The 20,989-nt window shown below is 36.6% G+C and overlaps 2 protein-coding genes across 10 annotated transcripts in view; both read right to left on the reverse strand.

The window, feature by feature from the left end:
* LOC127416485 (kinase D-interacting substrate of 220 kDa B) overlaps positions 1-7,120 on the reverse strand; it is a 31,937-nt gene extending 24,817 nt beyond the window's left edge. For all 8 annotated transcript variants that reach the window (XR_007893114.1, XM_051655882.1, XM_051655881.1 and 5 more), the window contains exons 1-12: positions 6,966-7,120; positions 3,959-4,115; positions 3,756-3,854; positions 3,217-3,315; positions 2,734-2,832; positions 1,972-2,073; positions 1,761-1,859; positions 1,467-1,664; positions 1,231-1,329; positions 996-1,094; positions 815-913; positions 550-727 (exon numbers count right to left, since the gene is read on the reverse strand). Coding sequence is in view for 7 of the 8 variants with exons in the window: in XM_051655882.1 (XP_051511842.1) it covers positions 550-727; positions 815-913; positions 996-1,094; positions 1,231-1,329; positions 1,467-1,664; positions 1,761-1,859; positions 1,972-2,073; positions 2,734-2,832; positions 3,217-3,315; positions 3,756-3,854; positions 3,959-4,090 (1,303 nt within the window). In the remaining variant the exon portion in view is untranslated. The remainder of the gene's footprint in view (positions 1-549; positions 728-814; positions 914-995; positions 1,095-1,230; positions 1,330-1,466; positions 1,665-1,760; positions 1,860-1,971; positions 2,074-2,733; positions 2,833-3,216; positions 3,316-3,755; positions 3,855-3,958; positions 4,116-6,965) is intronic.
* Positions 7,121-8,331: 1,211 nt separating this feature from the next.
* LOC127416490 (lysophospholipid acyltransferase 2-like) overlaps positions 8,332-20,989 on the reverse strand; it is a 64,397-nt gene continuing 51,739 nt past the window's right edge. The window contains exons 6-13 of one of the 2 annotated variants that reach the window (XM_051655889.1): positions 17,633-17,687; positions 17,153-17,336; positions 16,313-16,505; positions 13,988-14,091; positions 13,820-13,884; positions 13,040-13,172; positions 12,324-12,475; positions 8,332-9,480 (exon numbers count right to left, since the gene is read on the reverse strand). In XM_051655889.1, the coding sequence (XP_051511849.1) occupies positions 9,324-9,480; positions 12,324-12,475; positions 13,040-13,172; positions 13,820-13,884; positions 13,988-14,091; positions 16,313-16,505; positions 17,153-17,336; positions 17,633-17,687 (1,043 nt within the window). In that variant the 3' untranslated portion in view covers positions 8,332-9,323. The remainder of the gene's footprint in view (positions 9,481-12,323; positions 12,476-13,039; positions 13,173-13,819; positions 13,885-13,987; positions 14,092-16,312; positions 16,506-17,152; positions 17,337-17,632; positions 17,688-20,989) is intronic. The other variant, XM_051655890.1, reaches the window with a different exon arrangement.

Raw genomic sequence — 20,989 nt, forward strand, 5'->3', positions numbered from 1 at the left:
ATAGAAAACTGACTGTTTTATCAAAAATGTGTGTTCTATGTATAATTATGCTAAATGGAGTATCGCGTCGTTCCTCGCACATCACCTGTTTTGAAGTTGCGAGTCGAGTCTCCCGTGCGCAGCGTGTGAGAAGCGTTATTTGAATGACGCGTGGAGTTGCTGCCTATGAAGAGCGTTCCAAATCGGTGTCTTATGAGGCTCCAATTCAGTTAGGATGCTGCCATTGAAGAGAGCTGCCTGGGTAGGCAGGATACAGCATGGCAGCTCACTAGGTTTTGGAACAGACCCAGGGACTTTGGCACACCCCATTCTACTAAAAATGTTTCTCTAAGGAGATTGCATGGCTGTATGCATGATTTTATGTAGGTGTTGCTGAAATGGCCAAACCCCTGAATTAGAACAGGGTGTTCACATACTTTTGGCAATGTAGTGCATGTTTAATTACTTAGGATCTGAATTGCAGAGAGCAGGTCTCACATTATTGTAGATTAATATGAGGATTGTTGGCCAGTAGTTAAGCTCATGATGGAGAGCTAGTTACAGACTTACGGGCTCCAAAGATTTGGGTGAGGATGCTCTTCTGGTGGCTGCAGTCGATGTTGTAGGGTGTTTCTCCAGCCTTGTTGGGGCGGTAGAGTAGGCGGCCATCTTTAGGGTTACGGAGGAGGAGCTCAGCCAGCCTCCGGCTCCGCCCACGTATAGCGATATGAAGAGGTGTGTCCCCTTTCTGCAGGCAGAGACAGTGCCACGTTTCAATGTACGGTATAATCAATCACCATTCCGTTATGTCCATGAAACTGTGACTAAGACTTACCTTGTCCACTGCAGACACTTTGGCCCCTTTGTCCAGAAGCAGCTCCACAATTTCTATGTTCCTCATCTTGGTAGCTTTGATTAAAGGAGTCTCAGAATCCTAGACACAGACAAATACATACTCAAGACAGGCTTGCAACAATGAAAGCACCAAAATGATCTGAGTTTTGCTTTTCTTTTACCTTAGTGGTTGTCTCTGTGTCCGGGTTACACTGCAGTATGTCTCTGACCATGGTTGCATTGCCTTTCTCTACAGCCCAGTACAGAGCAGTCTTATTTTCCTGTAACAAACAAACAGTAGAGTCATTTCAGTTTCCTTGTTAACATCTCCGACAACCTGAACAAGCATGATTCAGTCACTTCGTGTTTTCTGTATGCATATGATTAGATAACTTTATGACATTGCAGGTACGTTACCTGTCCTCTGATGTCGATATCTGCATACTTATGCAGCAGTGCTCTAACAATCTCAACATGCCCCCCTCTCACAGCTCCAATCAGCACTGTGTCACCGCTCTACATGTTTACAACACAATACACACAGTCAAAATACCTCACAAACCATTGAATTCTTATGCATCAGTTTCCAAATCAATTTCTATCCAATTCTATCTGATTTCTAAGAAAAGAAGCTGAAAAGCGGTTTAACCCACCCTGTCAGGGATGTTGACGTATGTGCCAGCATCTAGCAGGTCCTGCACAATCTCAGTATAGCCCTCTTTAGCTGCGATCATCAGGGCTGTGTTGCCATCCTTATCTGTCATGTTCACATTGGGGTTCCTCTTCAGAAGTTCTTTAACCACCTCTGTGTAACCTCCCTTCACAGCCACTATCAGTGCCGTCATGGAATTCTGAGTGAAAAAGGTTTATAAAACAAGAGAAACTATCATGAGGGCTTCTGCTATTATGCTGCTAAATAATGCCCAACAAAAATACCGAGTACATACCGCCCCCTCCTGGTCAACATCAGCTCCATTCTCCAACAGGTGCATCACACAGTCGTAGTGTCCCTTTCTAGCTGCCCAGATTAGTGGGGTGGTGCCGTACTAAAGGTATAGAATGACAAATTAAAGTTAAATATGCAGGTCTATACCTTCCCTTACCGTAAAGCCTGTTAAGCACAGTTAGTGAGGTTTGGTTATGCAGCAGAGAGCTCACCTTATCAGAGCAGTTGACTTTGGCTCCATGCTCTAGCAAGAGCTTAACAATCTCTGCATGACCTCTACCGGCTGCCCAGATAATGGGGTACACACTGTATTGCTAAAAGACCACAAGATATTAAAGACATATTTTAAAGGTGCACTCAATAATTTTTTCCTCATTTAAAAAGTTTTACTTCTAAAAAAAATGAATAGTAATATTGAAGCATATATATGAAATCATGACCACTCATATGAGATGAAGAGTTCAGTCATATCAAATTATTTTACATAAGGAAGGGTGCCCTCATGGGAGCAGCCATGTTAGGATCACATGACCAGCTGAATACTTCTTGCTTAATCTCAGTAACTGCCCTATTACTGGACACTTTCATTCATGGGTTAAATTAATCCTGGCTTACTGTGAATAGTGAATTTCTACAATGGCAACTGGTAACTGAAAACTACTGTTTGAATGATGCAGCTTCCAAGTCACTAGGTGTCACTGTAAGCCAATGGAAGTTACTTTGACATACTTCAAATAACTGAGTGCACCTTTAACCAGTGTATACATGTATTAAACTGTGATTATTACACTAAACATTCTGCAATACTTCAATCTAAAAAAATGATATTGCATTGGCTTTATTATTTCCTTAACATTGTAAAGTAAGTGTAATTAGGTTTAGGGTACTAGTATAGGAAGTACTTCTTTCCTAGCTAAATGTAAATTATTTTTATGTACTTGCTTCTCATTTGTGAATAGGTTCCCCATCTTTACCTGTCCAGTGGTGTTTGGGTTCGCCTCGCTCTCCAGTAGGACCTTGGCTACTTCAATTCTGCCTTTATATGAAGCCCAAGTAAGAGCGGTCCAACCCCCCTGAATGACACAAAGCCACTCCATTTAACATGATAGCATGGGTGCTACTTTTTCAAATGTAATTACAGTACAAAATAAAGGACATGTATTGCTTTTGATATAAACATATGCTTGATTTTTAAAGGAATAGTTGAATCATTTACTCACACGCATGACTTTCTTTCTTTCTTGGAACACAAAAGGAGATGTAAGAAAGATAGCCTCCATTAACATTTACTTTCATTGTATGTGGGGAAAAAATGCAATTGAGACTATCATTCTGCCTAACATCTCTTTTTGTGTTCCACGAAGAAATTACGTCATATGAATTTGGAAAAACATTGGGGTGAGTAAATAATATTTGGGTGAACTATCCCTTTAATTCTAGTGTATGGTTAGTCTCACCATGTCTCTGTGCTCAATATAAGCACTGTTTTCCAGCAGCTCTTTCACCACCTCCACATGCCCCTCCTTAGCTGCAGAGATCAGAGCGGACCAGCAGTCCTATCATGAAAAAGCACAGAGAAGGGTCGCTATGGAAACTATTGAACAACTGGCAAATGTAGCCATGGGAACAGTGATGGAGTGCACAGTAGCTGTACTAGAAAGAAAAGCCCTCAGGCACAGTTATAATAGGCACCATATCTTATTCAGGTTATTCATTTTTGACAAAAAAATGTTATACAAATATGTTCAGAATTTAATTACTAAATTATTCCAATCACAATTATTTAATTATGATATTTATTTTATATTGTAATCTTATAATGACAACGTAATTAGCTGCTGATTCATGGCCATCCTTCATAAAATTCAAAAAGGATATAAAACAACTGCACCACTTCTTGTTGGTTAATGTTATTTGAATATCTATAGTAACTGAATGGAATCAAGATGCACTACCAGCCAACATTCTTATAAAGCTAAAGTGAGCATTTTCTCACCACATCGTCCAAGTTGACATTTGCTCCCCTTCGAATGAGCTCTTGAACTATCTCAAGACTGCCCTGCTCTGAAGCCAACATCAGAGGAGTCTGTCCATTCTGTGAAAGATCAAAGACAGGGAAAGAGAAAGGTTGATATTTTAGCTGCCCTTCTTAAATTATATTTCACTTTCATAGTTTATAATAATAGTAAATTAACTTACGTCACTTCGACCATCCACCTCTTTGAATTTGTCCAGATGGGTTTTTACAGCTGCCAGGTTCTCTTCCTCTACATAGCTGAAGAGGTTTTGGATGGCCAGTGTGGTCATCTTGATTGAGGTTGTGGTGTCCATGACTGCCACTCAATACTGGGACACCCTGAGAAAATAGATGAAACTCAGTCACTTCCAGAACACAAAACAGATGCCTTTTCTGTATACCCTAAAAAATAGTTGGACAAAAGCAAAAATTGAGAAACTGATATGAAAGATCTTTAAAAGAGATTAAAGTATCACATTGCTGGTTAGTTTGAGGGACACAGCATTTGTTCCTCACATGAGGTGAGACTTTAAATGCCAGGAGCGAGGAGGCTGGCACTATAAATTGTTAAATAGAGATAGCCTTTTCTAGCGCTTACTCTGAATGCCAATCCTAGATAAGATACCTGTTTGCTCCTAACATCTCTATAGATGCACATTTTAACAGGCTACTCCAATCTCTTTTTCATTCCACCACTTTTAATTAGTGCAAATAAACAGGTTAATTAGCTAGTGAACAGAGAGATTAGATTACTCTTTTAATTTCAGTTTCCTCAATAAATAAGAAGTTAACATATGGGCTGACAATAAATGAACTTAGGCTTAAAGGCATTTAAATATAAGGACAATACACGCAACATCCTTCGCCGGCCTGTACTGTATGGCAAAACTGAAATCACATATTTTTAATAATGATATATTACAGCATTTGACCTTAATTTGATCTGCACTGGAATGTGGCACTCAGTTTAACCCTAAACAGACATTGTATAAAAAGGGTGTCACTGCAGGAAAAATACAGAATGCATGCCGTCTACTGCAACACATTGATGGACAACAACAAAGAGAATATGGCAGCTCAATCAAGCTTTCTACTGCTCGGTCTATGAAATATGACACCAAAGTTATTCTTATGAACCCATATGTGACATCTTAATCAGCAAGCTCAGTATTAAACTGTCAACTGCATCTAAATGCCTATAGATGAAGCCTGTGACTGCTGTCTGTCTACTCTGGAATGACAAAGCATTATTTATGGGACCAAGAGAGGTTAACGCCTAGTGTCCATAGTGAGATGTGAGCTCTGTATTCCATAGCAGATACTAAAATATCTATCTATCTATCTAATGTGATTTATGCTGGATGTAATAGCGTGCCTCTCACCATTTTACAAGATTAAAAAAAAAAGAAGAAAAAAAAAAGAAGAAAAATTAATATAAATGTAGCCTATGTAAAATATATCTATATTATATATATGACACACACACACACACACACACACACACACACACACACTGGGGGCCAGAAGCTTGGAATAATGTACAGATTTTGCTGTTTCGGAAGGAAATTGGTACTTTATTCACCAAAGTGGCATTCAACTGATCACAAAGTATAGTCAGGACATTACTGATGTAAAAAACAGCACCATCACTATTTCAATAAAGTCATTTTTGATCAAATCTAGACAGGCCCCATTTCCAGCAGCCATCACTCCAACACCTTATCCTTGAGTAATCATGCTAAATTGCTAATTTGGTACTAGAAAATCACTTGCCATTATATCAAACACAGTTGAAAGATATTTGGTTAATTTAATGAATCTTAACACTGTCTGTGTTTGTTGCCACATTATGCAATAGACTGGCATGTCTTAAGGTCAAAAATGGCAAAAAAAGAAACAGCTTTCTCTAGAAACTCATCAGTCAATCATTGTTTTGAGGAATGAAGGCTATACAGTGCTTGAAATTGCCAAAAAACTGAAGATTTCATGCAAAGGTGTACACTACAGTCTTCAAAGACAAACGACAACTGACTCTAACAAGGACAGAAAGAGATGTGGAAGGCCAGATGTACAACTAAACAAGAGGATAAGTACATCAGAGTCTCTAGTTTGAGAAATAGACGCCTCACATGTCCTCAGCTGACAGCTTCATTGAATTGTTCCCGCTCAACACCAGTTTCATGTACAACAGTAAAGACAAGACTCAGGGGTGCAGACCTTATGGGGAGAATTGCAAAGAAAAAGACCATTTTGAAACAGAAAAACAAAAAGAAAAGGTTAAAGTGGGCAAAGAAACACAGACATTGGACAACGGATAATTGGAAAAGAGTGTTATGGATCTTAACCCCATTGAGCTTTTGTGGGATCAGCTAGACTGTAAGGTGCGTGAGAAGTGCCCGACAAGACAGCCACATCTATGGCAAGTGCTACAGGAAGCGTGGGGTGAAATTTCACCTGAGTATCTGGACAAACTGACAGCTAGAATGCCAAGGATCTGCAAAGCTGTCATTGCTGCACGTGGAGGATTTTTTTAATGAGAAATCTTTGAAGAAGTTCTGAACATTTTTTTCAAATTGTAATTGTAATTTTTCATGTTATTAATGTCCTGACTATACTTTGTGATCAGTTGAATGCCACTTTGGTGAATAAAAGTACCAATTTCTTTCCATAAGAGCAAAATCTGTACATTATTCCAAACTTCTGGGCCCCAGTGTGTGTGTGTGTGTGTGTGTGTGTGTGTGTAGGTATATATATATATATATATATATATATATATATATATATATATATATATATATAAGATAATGGGATTTGAGTGATGTACATAAAAGCACAATCATAAAGTATATGTATGGTGATAAAGTTTCTATTATTATAATATTTCTGGTTGTCTAAATATTATTGTAATTCGATAAGGAAGAAATTTATTTCTGGAAAGAAACAGGACGGGCTGTGTCTCATCAACAAAGTCGACATGTCTGCGTGCTGATGCACTGACTTACTCCCTATGACGATTAATCGACATCAAAACAACCCTGAACAGATGAACTATATTAGTATATTAATACATAATGATGCTCGTTACTGGCATTTAAATAGCAAAGATTTACAAGCTGAGCTGTCAATCATACGCGCCATAATCCCATTTCACGCGATTTAAACCCGCATCTACTCTATTACGAGCCGTACCTCACAGAAGAAAACCGTTGAAATGTTGTGCTGTCTGGAAGTCCGTTTGGAAAGGCGTATTTCTCTTCAAATCTCGAACTATGGCGCTCGTTTCTTCCTATTCACCATCTTCACTAACAGCCATTTTGAAGTAGAGCTCTGTGCGCTGTTGTTGCTGTTTCTTCCCGGAGGTGAGCCCTTGACAACGCACTGCGTGACGTCACTGAAGAAGGACCGAACTAGTATTAATATTAACACACCTCGGTCAAATTTGGATGATTGTGTTTTTTAATTTTTTTTATTAAAGTAATTCTCATTTTAATTAAAATTAATGTAATTTTTTTTTCACTGATTTTGGGGAGTTAACAAGTAAGCAACATACGTAACACCAGGGGTTTTCAAACATTTGGATGATTCCAAGGACCTCCAAAAATAATAATCCCTTTGCAAGAGACCTCACCCCTCTTCCAAAAAAGAAAATAAATAATTAAAAAAGGCAGCGATATATTTTACAGCCTTTGTTGTAAGACACACGACTCATTTATAGGCTACTGTGTAAGAAAAATAGTAAGTGTGATATTTTTAAATAATTGGACAGAATTATTCAATAATTATATAATAATTTAATAAACTATCAAATGTAATAAATAACTAAATAATTGGATTTCATATTGTATATTTTGTACTAAAGTCAACAGAAATGAATACAATATTATCTGGAAAATAATTATTTTGTAAGAAGTTGACATCTTTTTTTCTACCAACTATTAATGTATCATGTACAAACCATGTAAAAACTATTTTTAATTCAATTAAAATTTATTTGAAGTCCATAGAATACAAAATGAAATGAGTAATAATGCCAAATTTGGTCAATTTTTAATCTCTGAAATTTTCCATGGTCCCCCCAGCACCCCCCTGGTGGTCCCTGGACCCCAGTTTGAAAACCCCTGCACTACACTACCACTCTAGTCATTATTACTCTACAATACCTATAGAATTCACCTGTTTATTGAATATAGATCTACAGAATTCACTCTAAAGTTTCAATATTTCCTTATCAAGTCTTATCAAGCTAAGTCTATATAAAAAATGTCAGCAAAATCAAGTAACTTGTAGTTGTTTGAAATGGCACAAAGTGCATGATTTATGTCTGTAGGACAAAGGGCAGATGTTGAGCATGGATTACTCAGGTTAAAGCATGTGATTATACATTGCTTTGAAAATTATCAATGTGATTAAAAAAAAAAAAAACATTTCTCTAATTAATTATGCATATGTGAGTATAGTTACATTATATAATGGTTCAGCAGTACAAACCACAAATGAGTTGTAAAAAGACTTTTTAATCACATAATATAAAAAAAAAAAAAAAAAAAAATAACATAATAATAATAATAATAAAATAAATCCAGGTCCACACAGACAATGTTTAAGCAGATCCAGTGGTCATCCTCTTATTTTATTTATTTTTATTTAACACTGACATAAGCTTCGTTTCTAAACTTCAGTGAGGAAATCCAAAATGATCATTACTGTGCATACAGAATTACTTCCTTATTGATTTAACAACACTGTTAGTCATTTGCAGGATGTTACCTCAACATTTCAACACAGGTTAAGCATTACTTTGCAATGCTTCCAGTTTAGACATTGTTTGTCTGAGAAATACTTTTATTTATGGGAAAATAATTTCTGGTCTTTAGAGTGGAATGTTCAGTATATGTATGTAAAACATTCAGAGATTTGTGTGAAGACTACATAGACAAGACGTTACAACAGACCATATAACAAACATAACATGACAAAGGGCCAAGAGCCCTGTTTAAGTGGCACCGCCATGAGATCATATTGCAAGTATCTCTTGCTGTCTTTGACGAGAACAACTAGTCTTTAAATTTTGTGGGCAACTTCATATTGTATAAACTCCTTTTATCTCTTCCCCTTTCAAATAATGTCTTTATTATTTTCATTGTTACTTCAAACTTTTTGTTTTCAAAGATAATATTGCCAGCTTTTTTCAAGTGGTATCTACCTTGTGCCCTGCGAGAAACTCCTATTTACAGCCCAGTAGAAAACCACCAGGTTAGGACACTAATACTGAATTACAAAGGAAACGAAAGATTACAAACTATTTTTTCTTGGCAAGTCATCTATAACTCCCCCTTATACCGGTCAGATTTGATTCCATTATCTCAAATCACTGTTGAATCCCGGCAGCACTATAATGAGCCAAGGGCCTACTCACTCTATCACAGTCCAGGCTGGTTGGTTTATTTGTGAGCTTTAGTTTGTCTGATTCTCTTCATGTGTGGCTGGAGAATAGGTACATTTGCCCAGTCTGTGTGTATATAGGGATGTGGTGAAATGTCCCAGGACTCATGTGGCTTTTTGTTTCTGGTTGCTGTTGCTGTCTGTAGTCTCTTGGCTTGGCTGGAGGGCAGACTGCTGTTCTTTCATCCGCAGGTGGCGTGGTTTCACAGGTAAAGCAATGGCCAACAGTATGCAGCCTATGTGAATTGAAAAGTACCATGACCTACAGAGTGATGAAGAGAGAAATTGAGGGAATGAATTACTCAGACACAGCAATGATGAATTCATTTAAGTTATCCTGATCTGAACTTCGTGTTAGAGAAACACAATTTTAGCACAATTTTCTGAAAATATACACTCATGTAAAATCAAATCAGATAATTGCAACACGCTCAACACCGCTGGATCCACAGATGCAAGTTAAGGTTTTACTATGCAAAACAGAAGCCATACATCAACACTGTCCAGAAACAAATTCTCAAGGCTCGGTCTCATCAGAATCGTGTTTTGATGTCCAACGAGTCCACATTTCAAATCATGTTCCCCGGGCCAAAGTGGAAAAGGACCATCCAAACTGTTATCAGGTCCAAAAGCCAGTTTCTGTCATGCTATGGTGGTGTGAGGGCACCATTAATGTAGAAAGATATGTACAAATTTTGAAGCCACATATGCTGCCATCTAGACGCTGTCTTTTCTAGGGGTGTCCCTGCATTTTCCAGCAGGACAACGCCAAACCACATACTGCCCGGATTACAAGTGCATGGATGTGTAAGCAGAGAGCGTGGGTGCTAGATTGGCCTGCCTGCGATCCTGACCTCTTTCCAATTGAGAATGTGTGGCGCACTATGAAGCACACAATGCGGCAACGAAGGCCCCGTACAACTGCACAGCTGAAGACCTGCATAAAGGATGAACTGGGGATAATTCTGCTTGATAAACTTAAACTTGTGTCTTCAGTGCCCAAACGCTTTGTTTTTAAAAGAAATGTTTACATAGTGGTAAACACTCGACTGTCCCAACTTTTTGGAGCGTGTTGGAATAATTTCATTTAAATTACTTTATATATAAAAATAAATAAATAAAAAAATTCAGGTGAAACATCAAATAATGTGTTGTTGTAGTGCTTTTAATACAGTACAGGGTGAACAGAATTTACAAATGACTCCTTGTTTTTATTAGCATTTTCCATACTGTCTCAAATTTTTCAGAATTGGGGTTGTATTTTTCCTCAATCTTTTGAAATAAATCTGATCAATGTACAATGTAAATCAGTACTGAAAACTTACTCATCAGTCCAAAAACACCATAAATTAGGCTGCAAAAACAACTCAATCTTAACTTTTTGCATGACATATTTCAGCACATATTGTTTTTTGAATAAGACGGCTTTGCAAAGAGTCTGTTTTTGAAAGATGGCTCAGTACGAATAGGGTACAATGGAGCTAAAGGCACCCCTTAAGGAAATTTTGCTTTTTTCTGGTCACAAAATGTATCAAGGTCATACAAATGTATCTATTTTTATTGAAAATTGATGGAGCAACATAATTTGTGTGAAAATAAATAATAACGGAAGGTTGTTTAGATTAAAATTCAGTTTTTTAAAAAAGGTGGTGAAAAGGGCCCTAGGTAAAACACATGGGGTAAAAGGCCCCTAGGGGGTTTAAAGTGATAATGTGTAGATCCCGGGGCAATAGTTATAGGGAACAATTTGTCAGCTTATGCAAATAATTTTGAGACACTAAGATGCTTTTTTGAGTATCAAATTAAGATGACGCTTACTCAAAATAACCATTTCAGAAAAGAGCGCACCATTTCCTGTTAATTTCAAACATATTTGGCATTTTATTACATCGCAAGTATTCTATAAACAAACGAATCTCTATTATGATTGGATGAGTCAATGTAGCTCACTATGAACATTTTTCATAACAAATCTAAATAGTGTTTAATAGGGGCCTTTAGCCCCTGCAACAGGGGGGCTTTTACCCCAAATACTATCCTTTCACTTACTGGACAGTTATTGAAAAATGTTTGATGTAATGACCTTAAACAAAACTGAAAATTATAAATAAAATTTTTTTTTTATAAAAAAAAATAAATAAAAAAAATAAAAAAATCAGGGATTTTCATTAGCTACATAAATTTGCAGCATATTAAAAAATAATAAAAATGAGATCAAACTGCCTCAAAATCAACCTATAGACACCACAAGCAAAGATCTCATGGAAGAGGAAAATTTTCCAGTGTACAGTGATGAACAGGTGTTTAGGAAAGTGCTGTGGTAGTTTTTGTTGCTATTTAGTGTTTTGGGAGAAAAAAATAAAAAGAAATGGAGCCTTTTACCCCACAGAGCCTTTAGCCCCGTTGTACCCTAATGTTGAACCCAACTGCAAACCCCACAACCTGTCAGCAAGTGGTGTTTCTCATTTCACATGTTAACAGACTACCTACTCTTAACCAAAAAAATAATAAAAAATAAAAAATAAAAAATAAAAAAAAAGACCGTTTACATCCAAGGGTCAGAGAGAGAGGGTGGAAAATGGTCATGTCAAAGTAAATTATTACAGTTTTCAGTGCAATAAACCTTAATTAACATTATCAGTGGACCTCAGGGGGAAAAAAATATATTAACAAATGCATTGAGCCGTTTACATGCACACCAATACGCTAAACTCCCCAAAATCAGCTTATTTAAAAAAATAAAAAAAAACATGTTTACACGAGATTTGAAATAATAAAGTTATTGATGCTTTTGATGTCAAACTGTAAAGAGGCATGCGCAGAACACTTGCACACATTGGATAAGCCAGTAATAATGACTGTTAAGGTGTTTACGTGCAATGCAAAATCGGGTAGTGGGCAAAAATCTACCCGTTGTATCGATCGATTTTCGTTCTTAAGCTATTTATGACCTTACACCGATAAAGGAATGCAGTTAATGTGTTTACATGACTACACACGTTGTCGGCTTATAAAGCATAATCAGTGTAAGAGCTTGTGTGTAAACACGCTCACTGACACCTTAAATAAACTTTTAGCATTTTTTTCTTGTTTGTTTCTACCCACCTGTAGAATTTGAGCGAGGGGCCCACAGAAAGCAGCACAAAGGGGACCACTGTGTAACAAATAGCAATCTGTGTAGCTGCCCACGTGATGACATCATACACAAACTTGTGATTTGGTGAACCCAAGAAGTATGGTCTTACATTGTGTCTCACCTGAGGGAGAAAGGAGAACTCTAAATTAAGAGGAAGAAATAAAAACTGTGGAATGCATCAGACCTTCCCTGGTTAGTTTCACAACACAAGTACTAATGTATCACCATTAGCCATGCATTTGAAATTATGGTGAGATTCAGCAGGTTTTTTTAATAAGTAACTGCTTAATTTCTTAATCTTATTCTCTGTCTTCCTTGTCACCTCTTTAGTCAGCTGCTAAAAGACATACTAAAGAGACAAATAATACAGCGTAGCACTGTTTAGCACAAGAATCCATTAAACAAAGGCTGGGTTTATTATTCAACTGTTAGACTAAAAAGACACTTGAGTGAACCTACTGAGCGTTTAAAGTGTCAAGTAAGAGTTTTGCTTTGTCTTCGTCATTCTCTCCTTTTGTTTCACCTAGTGGACCGAAACCAATTACAAACACCTACCCTACATTTACAGTTACTTCATACCTCTCCTTATGCTTCAAAACTAAAGTAAAAAGCAACATCACATGAAAGTGAGATGAATATCCTTTCTGAATTGTCCTTTATATATGGTAGAATGTGATGCACTCACAGCTCTGGCTGCAAGAGTGATGACAATGCCAGTGAGGAAGGTAAGGTAATAGCCTGGGTAAGCCCCATGCCACATGGCTGACAGCAGAAAGGTGGCGGCAGTGGGGTTATATGGACAACGCTCATAACACACCCTATATAAGATAACATACAGTTAGTGTCAAACATAATAAAACATTTCATTTGTCCTATACAGTATGCAGTAATTTACCAACAACCTCCAATACTGATAATACAATTTAGTGCTTCTGAGGAAGCAGACTGTACTGTAATTATCATGTTAGCATGGAAAATTTAAACTTTAGTATCCTTGCCATTAAAACCATTAAAAACTTGCTTTTGTTCTGCGGAACACAAAAGAACATGTTACATAGAATGTTCTGGATGACAGCCATAGTCACCATTCACTTTTGTCTTTTTTCCATACAATGAAAGTGAATGGTGACTGAGGCTGTCAGTCACTAACAATCTTCCTAAAATATCCCTTTGCGTTCCATGCAAGAAAGTCATATGGGTTTGGATCAACATTAGGTAACTGATGACAGAATTAGCATTTTCGGGTGATCTATCCCTTTAATTTTTGATGATAACACAATGATAATAAAAAAACAAAAATCTGATTGGCCTCTACCACAATAGATGGCACTGTCTCACATTTTTCAGATTTCAGATCGCATTATTTTACACATTAATTTGTGTAGTTATGAAGGTAGATGGATGAAAGGTTTTTACAATTCGGTGCACAATGATAGCATAATCCATGTGCACTTCCTGTTCTTACCTTTTAAGCCAATGTGCTGTTTGGATATTCCAGTTATCCAGGAACACTTTAAAACTGGTGGCAAACTGAAAAATGTAGGCATATAAAATATAATATAAAATCAGCTGCCTTGACTGATTATGACAATTCTGATTCATTAATTCAAAAATGAATAGTAGCTTAACTGACCTCTATATTCATGATTCTCAGGTTAGAAATGAGATCCCATCGTGGCAAGCCTTCACTGTCATAGCCATTAAAGCCAAATCCTGCCGCGTTGTTGATGGCATCAGCTATTAAAATGACAAATGAGTGTTAATATAGTGTTTCTCAAAGAAGGCCTGATTCTTGTCACCACACTTCATTATTCATTAATAAAACTCAGAATACATAGCATCAAGTTTGTTTCCATCTTCAGATAGGGTTTTATTTTGAAGCAAGATGATATTTGTCAAATTCAACAAAGCAGATTACTTTAAAGGGATAGTTCACCCCAAAATAAACATTCTCTCATCATTTACTCACCTTCATGCCATCCCAGATGTGCATGACATCTTTTCTTCTGCTGAACACAAAGATGTTTAGAAGTATATTTCAGCTCTGCAGGTCCATACAATGCAAGTGAATGGTGGCCAGATCTTTGAAACTCCAGAAATCACATAAAGGCATCTTAAAGTAATTCAAAAGAATCTAGTGGTTAAATCCATATCTTCAAAAATGATATGATAGGTGTGGGTGAGAAACAGATTAATGTTTAAGTCTTTTTTTTTACTGTACAATCTCCTCCCTGCACAGTAGGTGGTGATATGCACGAAGAATGTGAATTGCCAAAAACCAAAGAAGAAGAATGTGAAAGTGGAGATTTATAATAAAAAAGGACTTAACGGAAAATATTGATCTTTTTCTGACCCACACTTATGGCGCATCTGAAGATATGGATTTTACCACTTAAGTCATATATCATGGATTACTTTTACTATGCTGCCTTTATGTGCTTTTAGAGCTTAAAAAAAAAATAAAAAATACCAATTCACTTGCATTGTAAAGACCTACAGAGTTTAAAATCTTTGTATGTGTTCAGCAGAAGAAAGTCAGTCATACACATCTGGAGATTCCATGAGGGTGAGTAAATGATAAGAGAATTTTCATTTTTGGGGGAAGTATCCATTTATGCGTGGACCTAATGCTTCTTTTTATTTGACAACAAGAATATTATCATGCCTTCCAAATATTTTTCCCCAAATTATGTGTTTTGAGACATATCTGTCTATTGCAACAGAAGAGGTACTTGATGTATCATCACTTTTAGCAGTCATGTTGAAGGCTGTCCATCTAAAGAGGACAATCATATAGAGATATGGGTAGGAGTCAAATGTAATCACCCATGGTGGTTTGGATGTTACATCACACAATAAACGGTTAAAAAAATGGCTTTTAAAGGTCTATTCATTGTGGACACCATGCATCAGAGGGTTAATTTTAACGATATTGTAGGTGGCCATTTAGGGAATTCTGAATAAATGAGAGCTAGATGTAGTTTTGTATTTCAAGTATGTGTGTGAAATACTTGTAAATTATATGAATAGAGGTATTCTGTTATTGCACAGAAATTTGAGTTGAGGTGTCATTTTTATATTTGGTCTGATGGGGGCACTAAAATACAAGCCATTAGGATCAAGTCTGTGTTGTGTAAGATGTTGATCCCAATTCAAATGGGTCACACAAGCAGTCCTCACAACAGATGATGGATGATGCGTCCTAATGTGTAATTAATCACACCTGAGGTGAAGCATAAATGATAATGAAAGAAAAACTGTACCATGTGAGTGGTAAAATCATTATGCCCATCGTGGTTCATCAGACACATATTAGTGAGACAGAAAGTACAACTTGGAAACAGGAAGTGACTAATACACACAGAAAAAGATATAAAAGCATGATATCTAACTTAAGAATAAAGTCAAAGAGAAGATGAAATGAGACAAAATGGGGTGAATTCACTAAACAGTTGTCCCACTTTTGCACATGGTATTTCAGTGTAAACCACCCCCAATCCAGTTTAAAAAAAATATGGATTAAAAAGAGATGTTTGTGTACATTTTCTAGTGCTCATGGCAGCAGTTCCTCATCACATGATGGAAAAGAGCTTTATAACCAAGTTTACATGCAGACACGCAGTGTAGTCGAGCACACTTTTTGCATTTGAAAGATCTGATTCAGATATCTGGATCACAGTGGTGAAGTGATGCTGTACAGTCTCAGTAAAGTATGACAGATCATAGCAGACTGCTGCATACGCCACAAAAAACAACCTGCTGTTACCTGATTTGTATAATTCCATTAGTGAATCGGGTGCTAAAACAACGCAACAGTGCATGCACATAAATGACTCTATGAGCAGGCAAAATTAATTCTTAGTTAATCCATCCCAATATCTTTAAATGAAAATTAAAAAAGGAAAAGAAAGAAAGCTCGCCAAATGGAAAGAGAAGGAGAGGCAGGAAGTCCACGCACCCAGAGTCCAAACAAAGTAGTATTTAGGCCGGGTGGTCAGCATGGACAAATACAGGTAGACCACCTGAGCATAGAAGGGAGTGGTGGCAATAAAATCATCATCGATGTTACGTTCCACAGGAAAGACTTTGCAGACGGAGAGGAAGACCAGCAGGGAGAAGAAGCAGGTGGACAGCTTTCGGATGACCTCAGTCTGTTAATAAACAGAGACAGAAATGCACAAACTCATATGAGCTTGGGACGAGTCAATCACGTACTGTATAACTGAAAGAGGAAACTGGAACCAAAAGCAGTATACAGTGGCTACCATTCTGCCTAACGTCTCTTTTTGTGTTCCATAGAAGATAGAAAGTCATACAGGTTTGCAGCAGATAATGAATTTTCATTTTTGGGAGACTATAATATTTTTCAACAAGAGGGTCTCTTGTTGAAAATGAACAACATGATAAAACAGCTCAGTAAAATTAAGAGGAAAAAAATTATGCTCAAGACCTCAAGTGTAATTTCATTTAACATGACACAACATTTAGTAGAAAATGGTGGCAGTCAATGAGCAATTTTATATGGCATCAGCTTTGAATAGTTGCATAGATTGAAATGTAAATTTACACTTTGTGCTAGTACGGTTTCATGTAGGCCTGCAAATTATATTTATCATTTTCAAATTCAAGATCTATGTTTGAAGACCATTTACAGAGTCAATTTAGATCTAGAGAACAAGAGAATATCATTTTGAATAAAATCAAGGTAATGTAGGACTATGCGTGTAACTTCTCAGCATTTATGTGACTTGAGAGGTGACCTGGTGTATAAACTGATGTCCAAAAAACACAAACGAACATTTGGCGAAGGGTCATTTAGCCTGCTCTTGACATTCACTTTTCGCTTGGTCTCCTGGTCTCTGTGGCGACAGGGGGTGCCCTCGATGAAGCCAATGTAATCATTATAGGAACAGGTGGGACCAGCCAAAATGCCCATGAAATTACAATTATAACTGAAGTACTCCAATAAACTGGGCATCCGCCTGGGTGAAACACAAACAAAGAGGAAAAGTGGCAATGATTTCCTAAGTACATTTGGAAAGTCACATCTAGTAAAGGTTGTAGTTGACAGAAGGTCAAAAGGCAAAGCTAAAATCTATAAATGTGTGCAGATTTTATAATGATTCCCAAATAGAGCAATGATTGTTTGACATCAGAACCATATACCTTAAATGAGAGATTCAATTAAGGATTTAAATTTCCAGAGTGATCCATATGACTGTCTTTATAATGTCTATATAATTGAATTTTAAACCATATTCTGATCTGCATACTGTACCTTATTGCCAGCAGTTTTTGACTCTGATTGAGCTGCTCTTCCTTCCTTGCCATACCTGTTAACATAAGTTAAAATATTTCACTTTCACACATTTAATCCAAAACGAGTGTTGATCTATCTAACATTTCTCTCTTTCTCTGGTGGAAATATAGCACATTATATCCAAATACAGTGGGGTCTAAAAGTCTGAGACCACTTGTGAAAATGCTTTTAATTTTTGTATCTTTCTAATATAAAGGACTGTTAGTGTTTCAATACAAGTTCAGCTCAATTGACAGCATTGGTGGCATAATGTGATTACCACAAAATATATATATTTTATAAAAAAAATAAATAAATAAATAAATAAATAAAAGGAAGACAAAAAAAAAAAAGCAAAAGTGGCTTTAACAGTAAGGCATTTACAAAGGAAGTGAAAGGGGCCAGTGCATAAACGTTAAAATGATAACTGTTTCAGAAATATAATCTTTAGACGTAAACATTAGAAGTGTTAACATGATTTTAGTGTGATCAAATTGTTTACTAACTTTATCAGTGTAAAGTTACTGCCAATATTACAACTTCGTTGCAATAGATGATGTAACGCAAGTAAATCCTGTAAGCAATTTTATCACACTAAAATCATGTTGACATGTATAATGTTTCCATCTTATGGTAACACTTTTTAAAAGTGTCTTTTCATGTAAAGCATATGGACTGGCCATATTCACTTCCATTTTGAGTCCTTTACTGTAACCGTGGTAAACTGAGAGATGAGCCAAAATTATTTTCTGTAGTAATCAACATTATGCAACAAATGCTGTCAATTAAACTAAATTTGTATTGAAACTGTATTGTCATGAGGAATTAAATTGTTCTTGATCTTTTGACATATAAGAGGCCATTGTACTATAAAAACATACTGTAAGTTTCAGAACTGAAAACTTCCTCCTTAATAGAAAAATAGCAATTTATTTAAACCAGGCTCTAGAAACAGCTCGTTTTGAATTTTTGGAACATGTGACGTCACAAGGACCAAATACATCTACATATGACTGCCTCTTCAGCAAGACATCAACACCTATTTTACGTCATTGCACCGTTGGCCCTGCCTACTGGTGCTCACTACTCAGTTACACAGGTGAAGAGGAGAGAGGGCCTGTCATGGGAGATTTATCTACACCAGGGGTGGGGAATGTCAGGCCTCAGGACCGTATAAGGCCTGCAAGATCATTTTACCCGGCCCACGAGGCCATTTGAGAAATAATTTGAAAAGCAAAAAAAAAAAAAGGCCTCGATTCAATTAACTGAAAAAAATAAAAAATAAAAAATACAATACAATTAAAATAATGATTACAAATTATTTAAAATGATAACTATGTAAAACATTGTATAATAGACAGACCTTTTAGTGTTTTTACTTGGTGCATGAGCATGTAACGGAATGTGTATGTTAATTTCAACCCACAATCATAAATTGCAAGCAACTGTATGTCCCACGGATAATTTCGTAAATACTCGAATGGCCCTTAGTAGAAAAAAGGTTCCCCACCCCTGATCTAGACCAAAGGGGACTTACACAGGACATGTGTAATCTGGATTTAAATGTTTTTCTACACTAGATGAATGGCTTTGAATATTATCATGCATCTTGCGACTCTTTTAAAATACGCGATGTCAAGTTATAACTCTAAAAAGGAGACCTCCTTTTGTGTTTAATTTTGATGCTTTTCCAGCGATGTGCGCTGTGTTTTAAGAGCGGTACAAGTGCAACTTTTAAAAACGTGTCTCATTCTGCTGCTGCCACTGACTGGGAGAAATACATGCCATTCTGTGTGTAAACAACAGAACTCAACTCTCTGCTTTGGCCTGTTGAAGCACCCAGCATCACCATGGATTGTATTACGTTTGCGTTTTCAGAAATTTCAGCATGGACTGTTTGTTTTTTCGGCTGATATCAGCGTGGTTTACTTATGAACCAGTCAACACATGAATCAAGCTTTGCAAAGGAACTGTTATTGAATGAGCATTATTAAAGATGAGGCAGTTAAAAACTCTATTGGACCCGAAGCAAAACCGCAAGTAAACAGTTTCATTCATGAATATTTCAAATGTCACAACTGTTTTATAGTTAAGGATCCACTATGCTTAATGAATTTGGATGGAATGCATTGGGTGTACGTTATGTGTAAACCCTGAAATTTAATTTTATAATGTTGTGGAGCTTGTTGTTCATTTTCTTCTGACTGAGTTTCAAATACAGCTGAATTGGAACTGCAGGAAGTTAGCCAATCATAACAGTGGTGAAAAAAAACTTTACTAACACTATAAGTGGACCTCAGGGAAGATAATACAATTATTTAACAAAAAAAAAAAAAAAAAAAATGTAGTATGTCATGACCTCTTTAATATTTTTTTTCCCATTACAAATTATAAATTACTGTATACTATCAGCATAACAATTTGATTAAGTTGAATAAATTGAATTAAAAGTGTGAAATGGGAGGTGATAGGCAGACATTACATCACATCTACATGCAGTATAGCTGTTATCTCAGTAAACTCTATCACGATTACATACAATTTAACAGCAAATCTCAATGTTTGCATTTGATCACAGTGTAGAAACAGTACCCACAAAGCTTGTAAAAAGTGGTTTCGCCTAACTCTCCCTGGCCTTTCCCTGATTTACAATGGAAATTAGAGAGAGAAGAAGGGTGCTGTAAATTGACTTGGCTCAGAGTTGTGAGACTCCTCTAGCTCAGTGCTTTGTCTTCCTACACGATAAGACAAGGCGGGGCGACACAGGGTAAGTGGATTTAATAATTTCATGTTGTTTTATTGCCACCCTTATGCACATAGAAAGACGAGCTACTTAATGTTTTCATTAGAGTTTATGACCAATGCAGCCAGCAGCAGATGCAGTCAAGAAACAGAGCTACACCCACAGAAAAGCAACACCATGTCCAAGAGCTAGTGATGGAGGTCAGCAAGGACTTCTATGGGAGACCTTGTAATTTAAGTGTCTTACAGACCATTGGGAATATCAGTGATAGTTTATTTATGGCAACGGGCGAGTGAAACCAATTTACATGAGTTCTGCCAGACATCTTGATTGTATTCTTACATAGAGGTGGGTGGTGAGACTGAAAATCTTACAGTATATGACCGTATGATGAAGCAATAAGGTAAGAGTAAACTAATATTATAAATTATATTATTATAATATTAAAAATATTATAATGTTATAACATTTTGTCTCTAAATTCTAATTGGATTAAGTGTAAGTATATTAAAATGGCTCATATACACACAACAGTAACCACATCAGTTAAATTCTATATTAAAGCGGCAAGTTGTGACGTTGCTCGGAAGCAA

The sequence above is a fragment of the Myxocyprinus asiaticus genome, chromosome 25, assembly GCF_019703515.2.
Source record: "Myxocyprinus asiaticus isolate MX2 ecotype Aquarium Trade chromosome 25, UBuf_Myxa_2, whole genome shotgun sequence".
NCBI lineage: Eukaryota > Metazoa > Chordata > Actinopteri > Cypriniformes > Catostomidae > Myxocyprinus > Myxocyprinus asiaticus.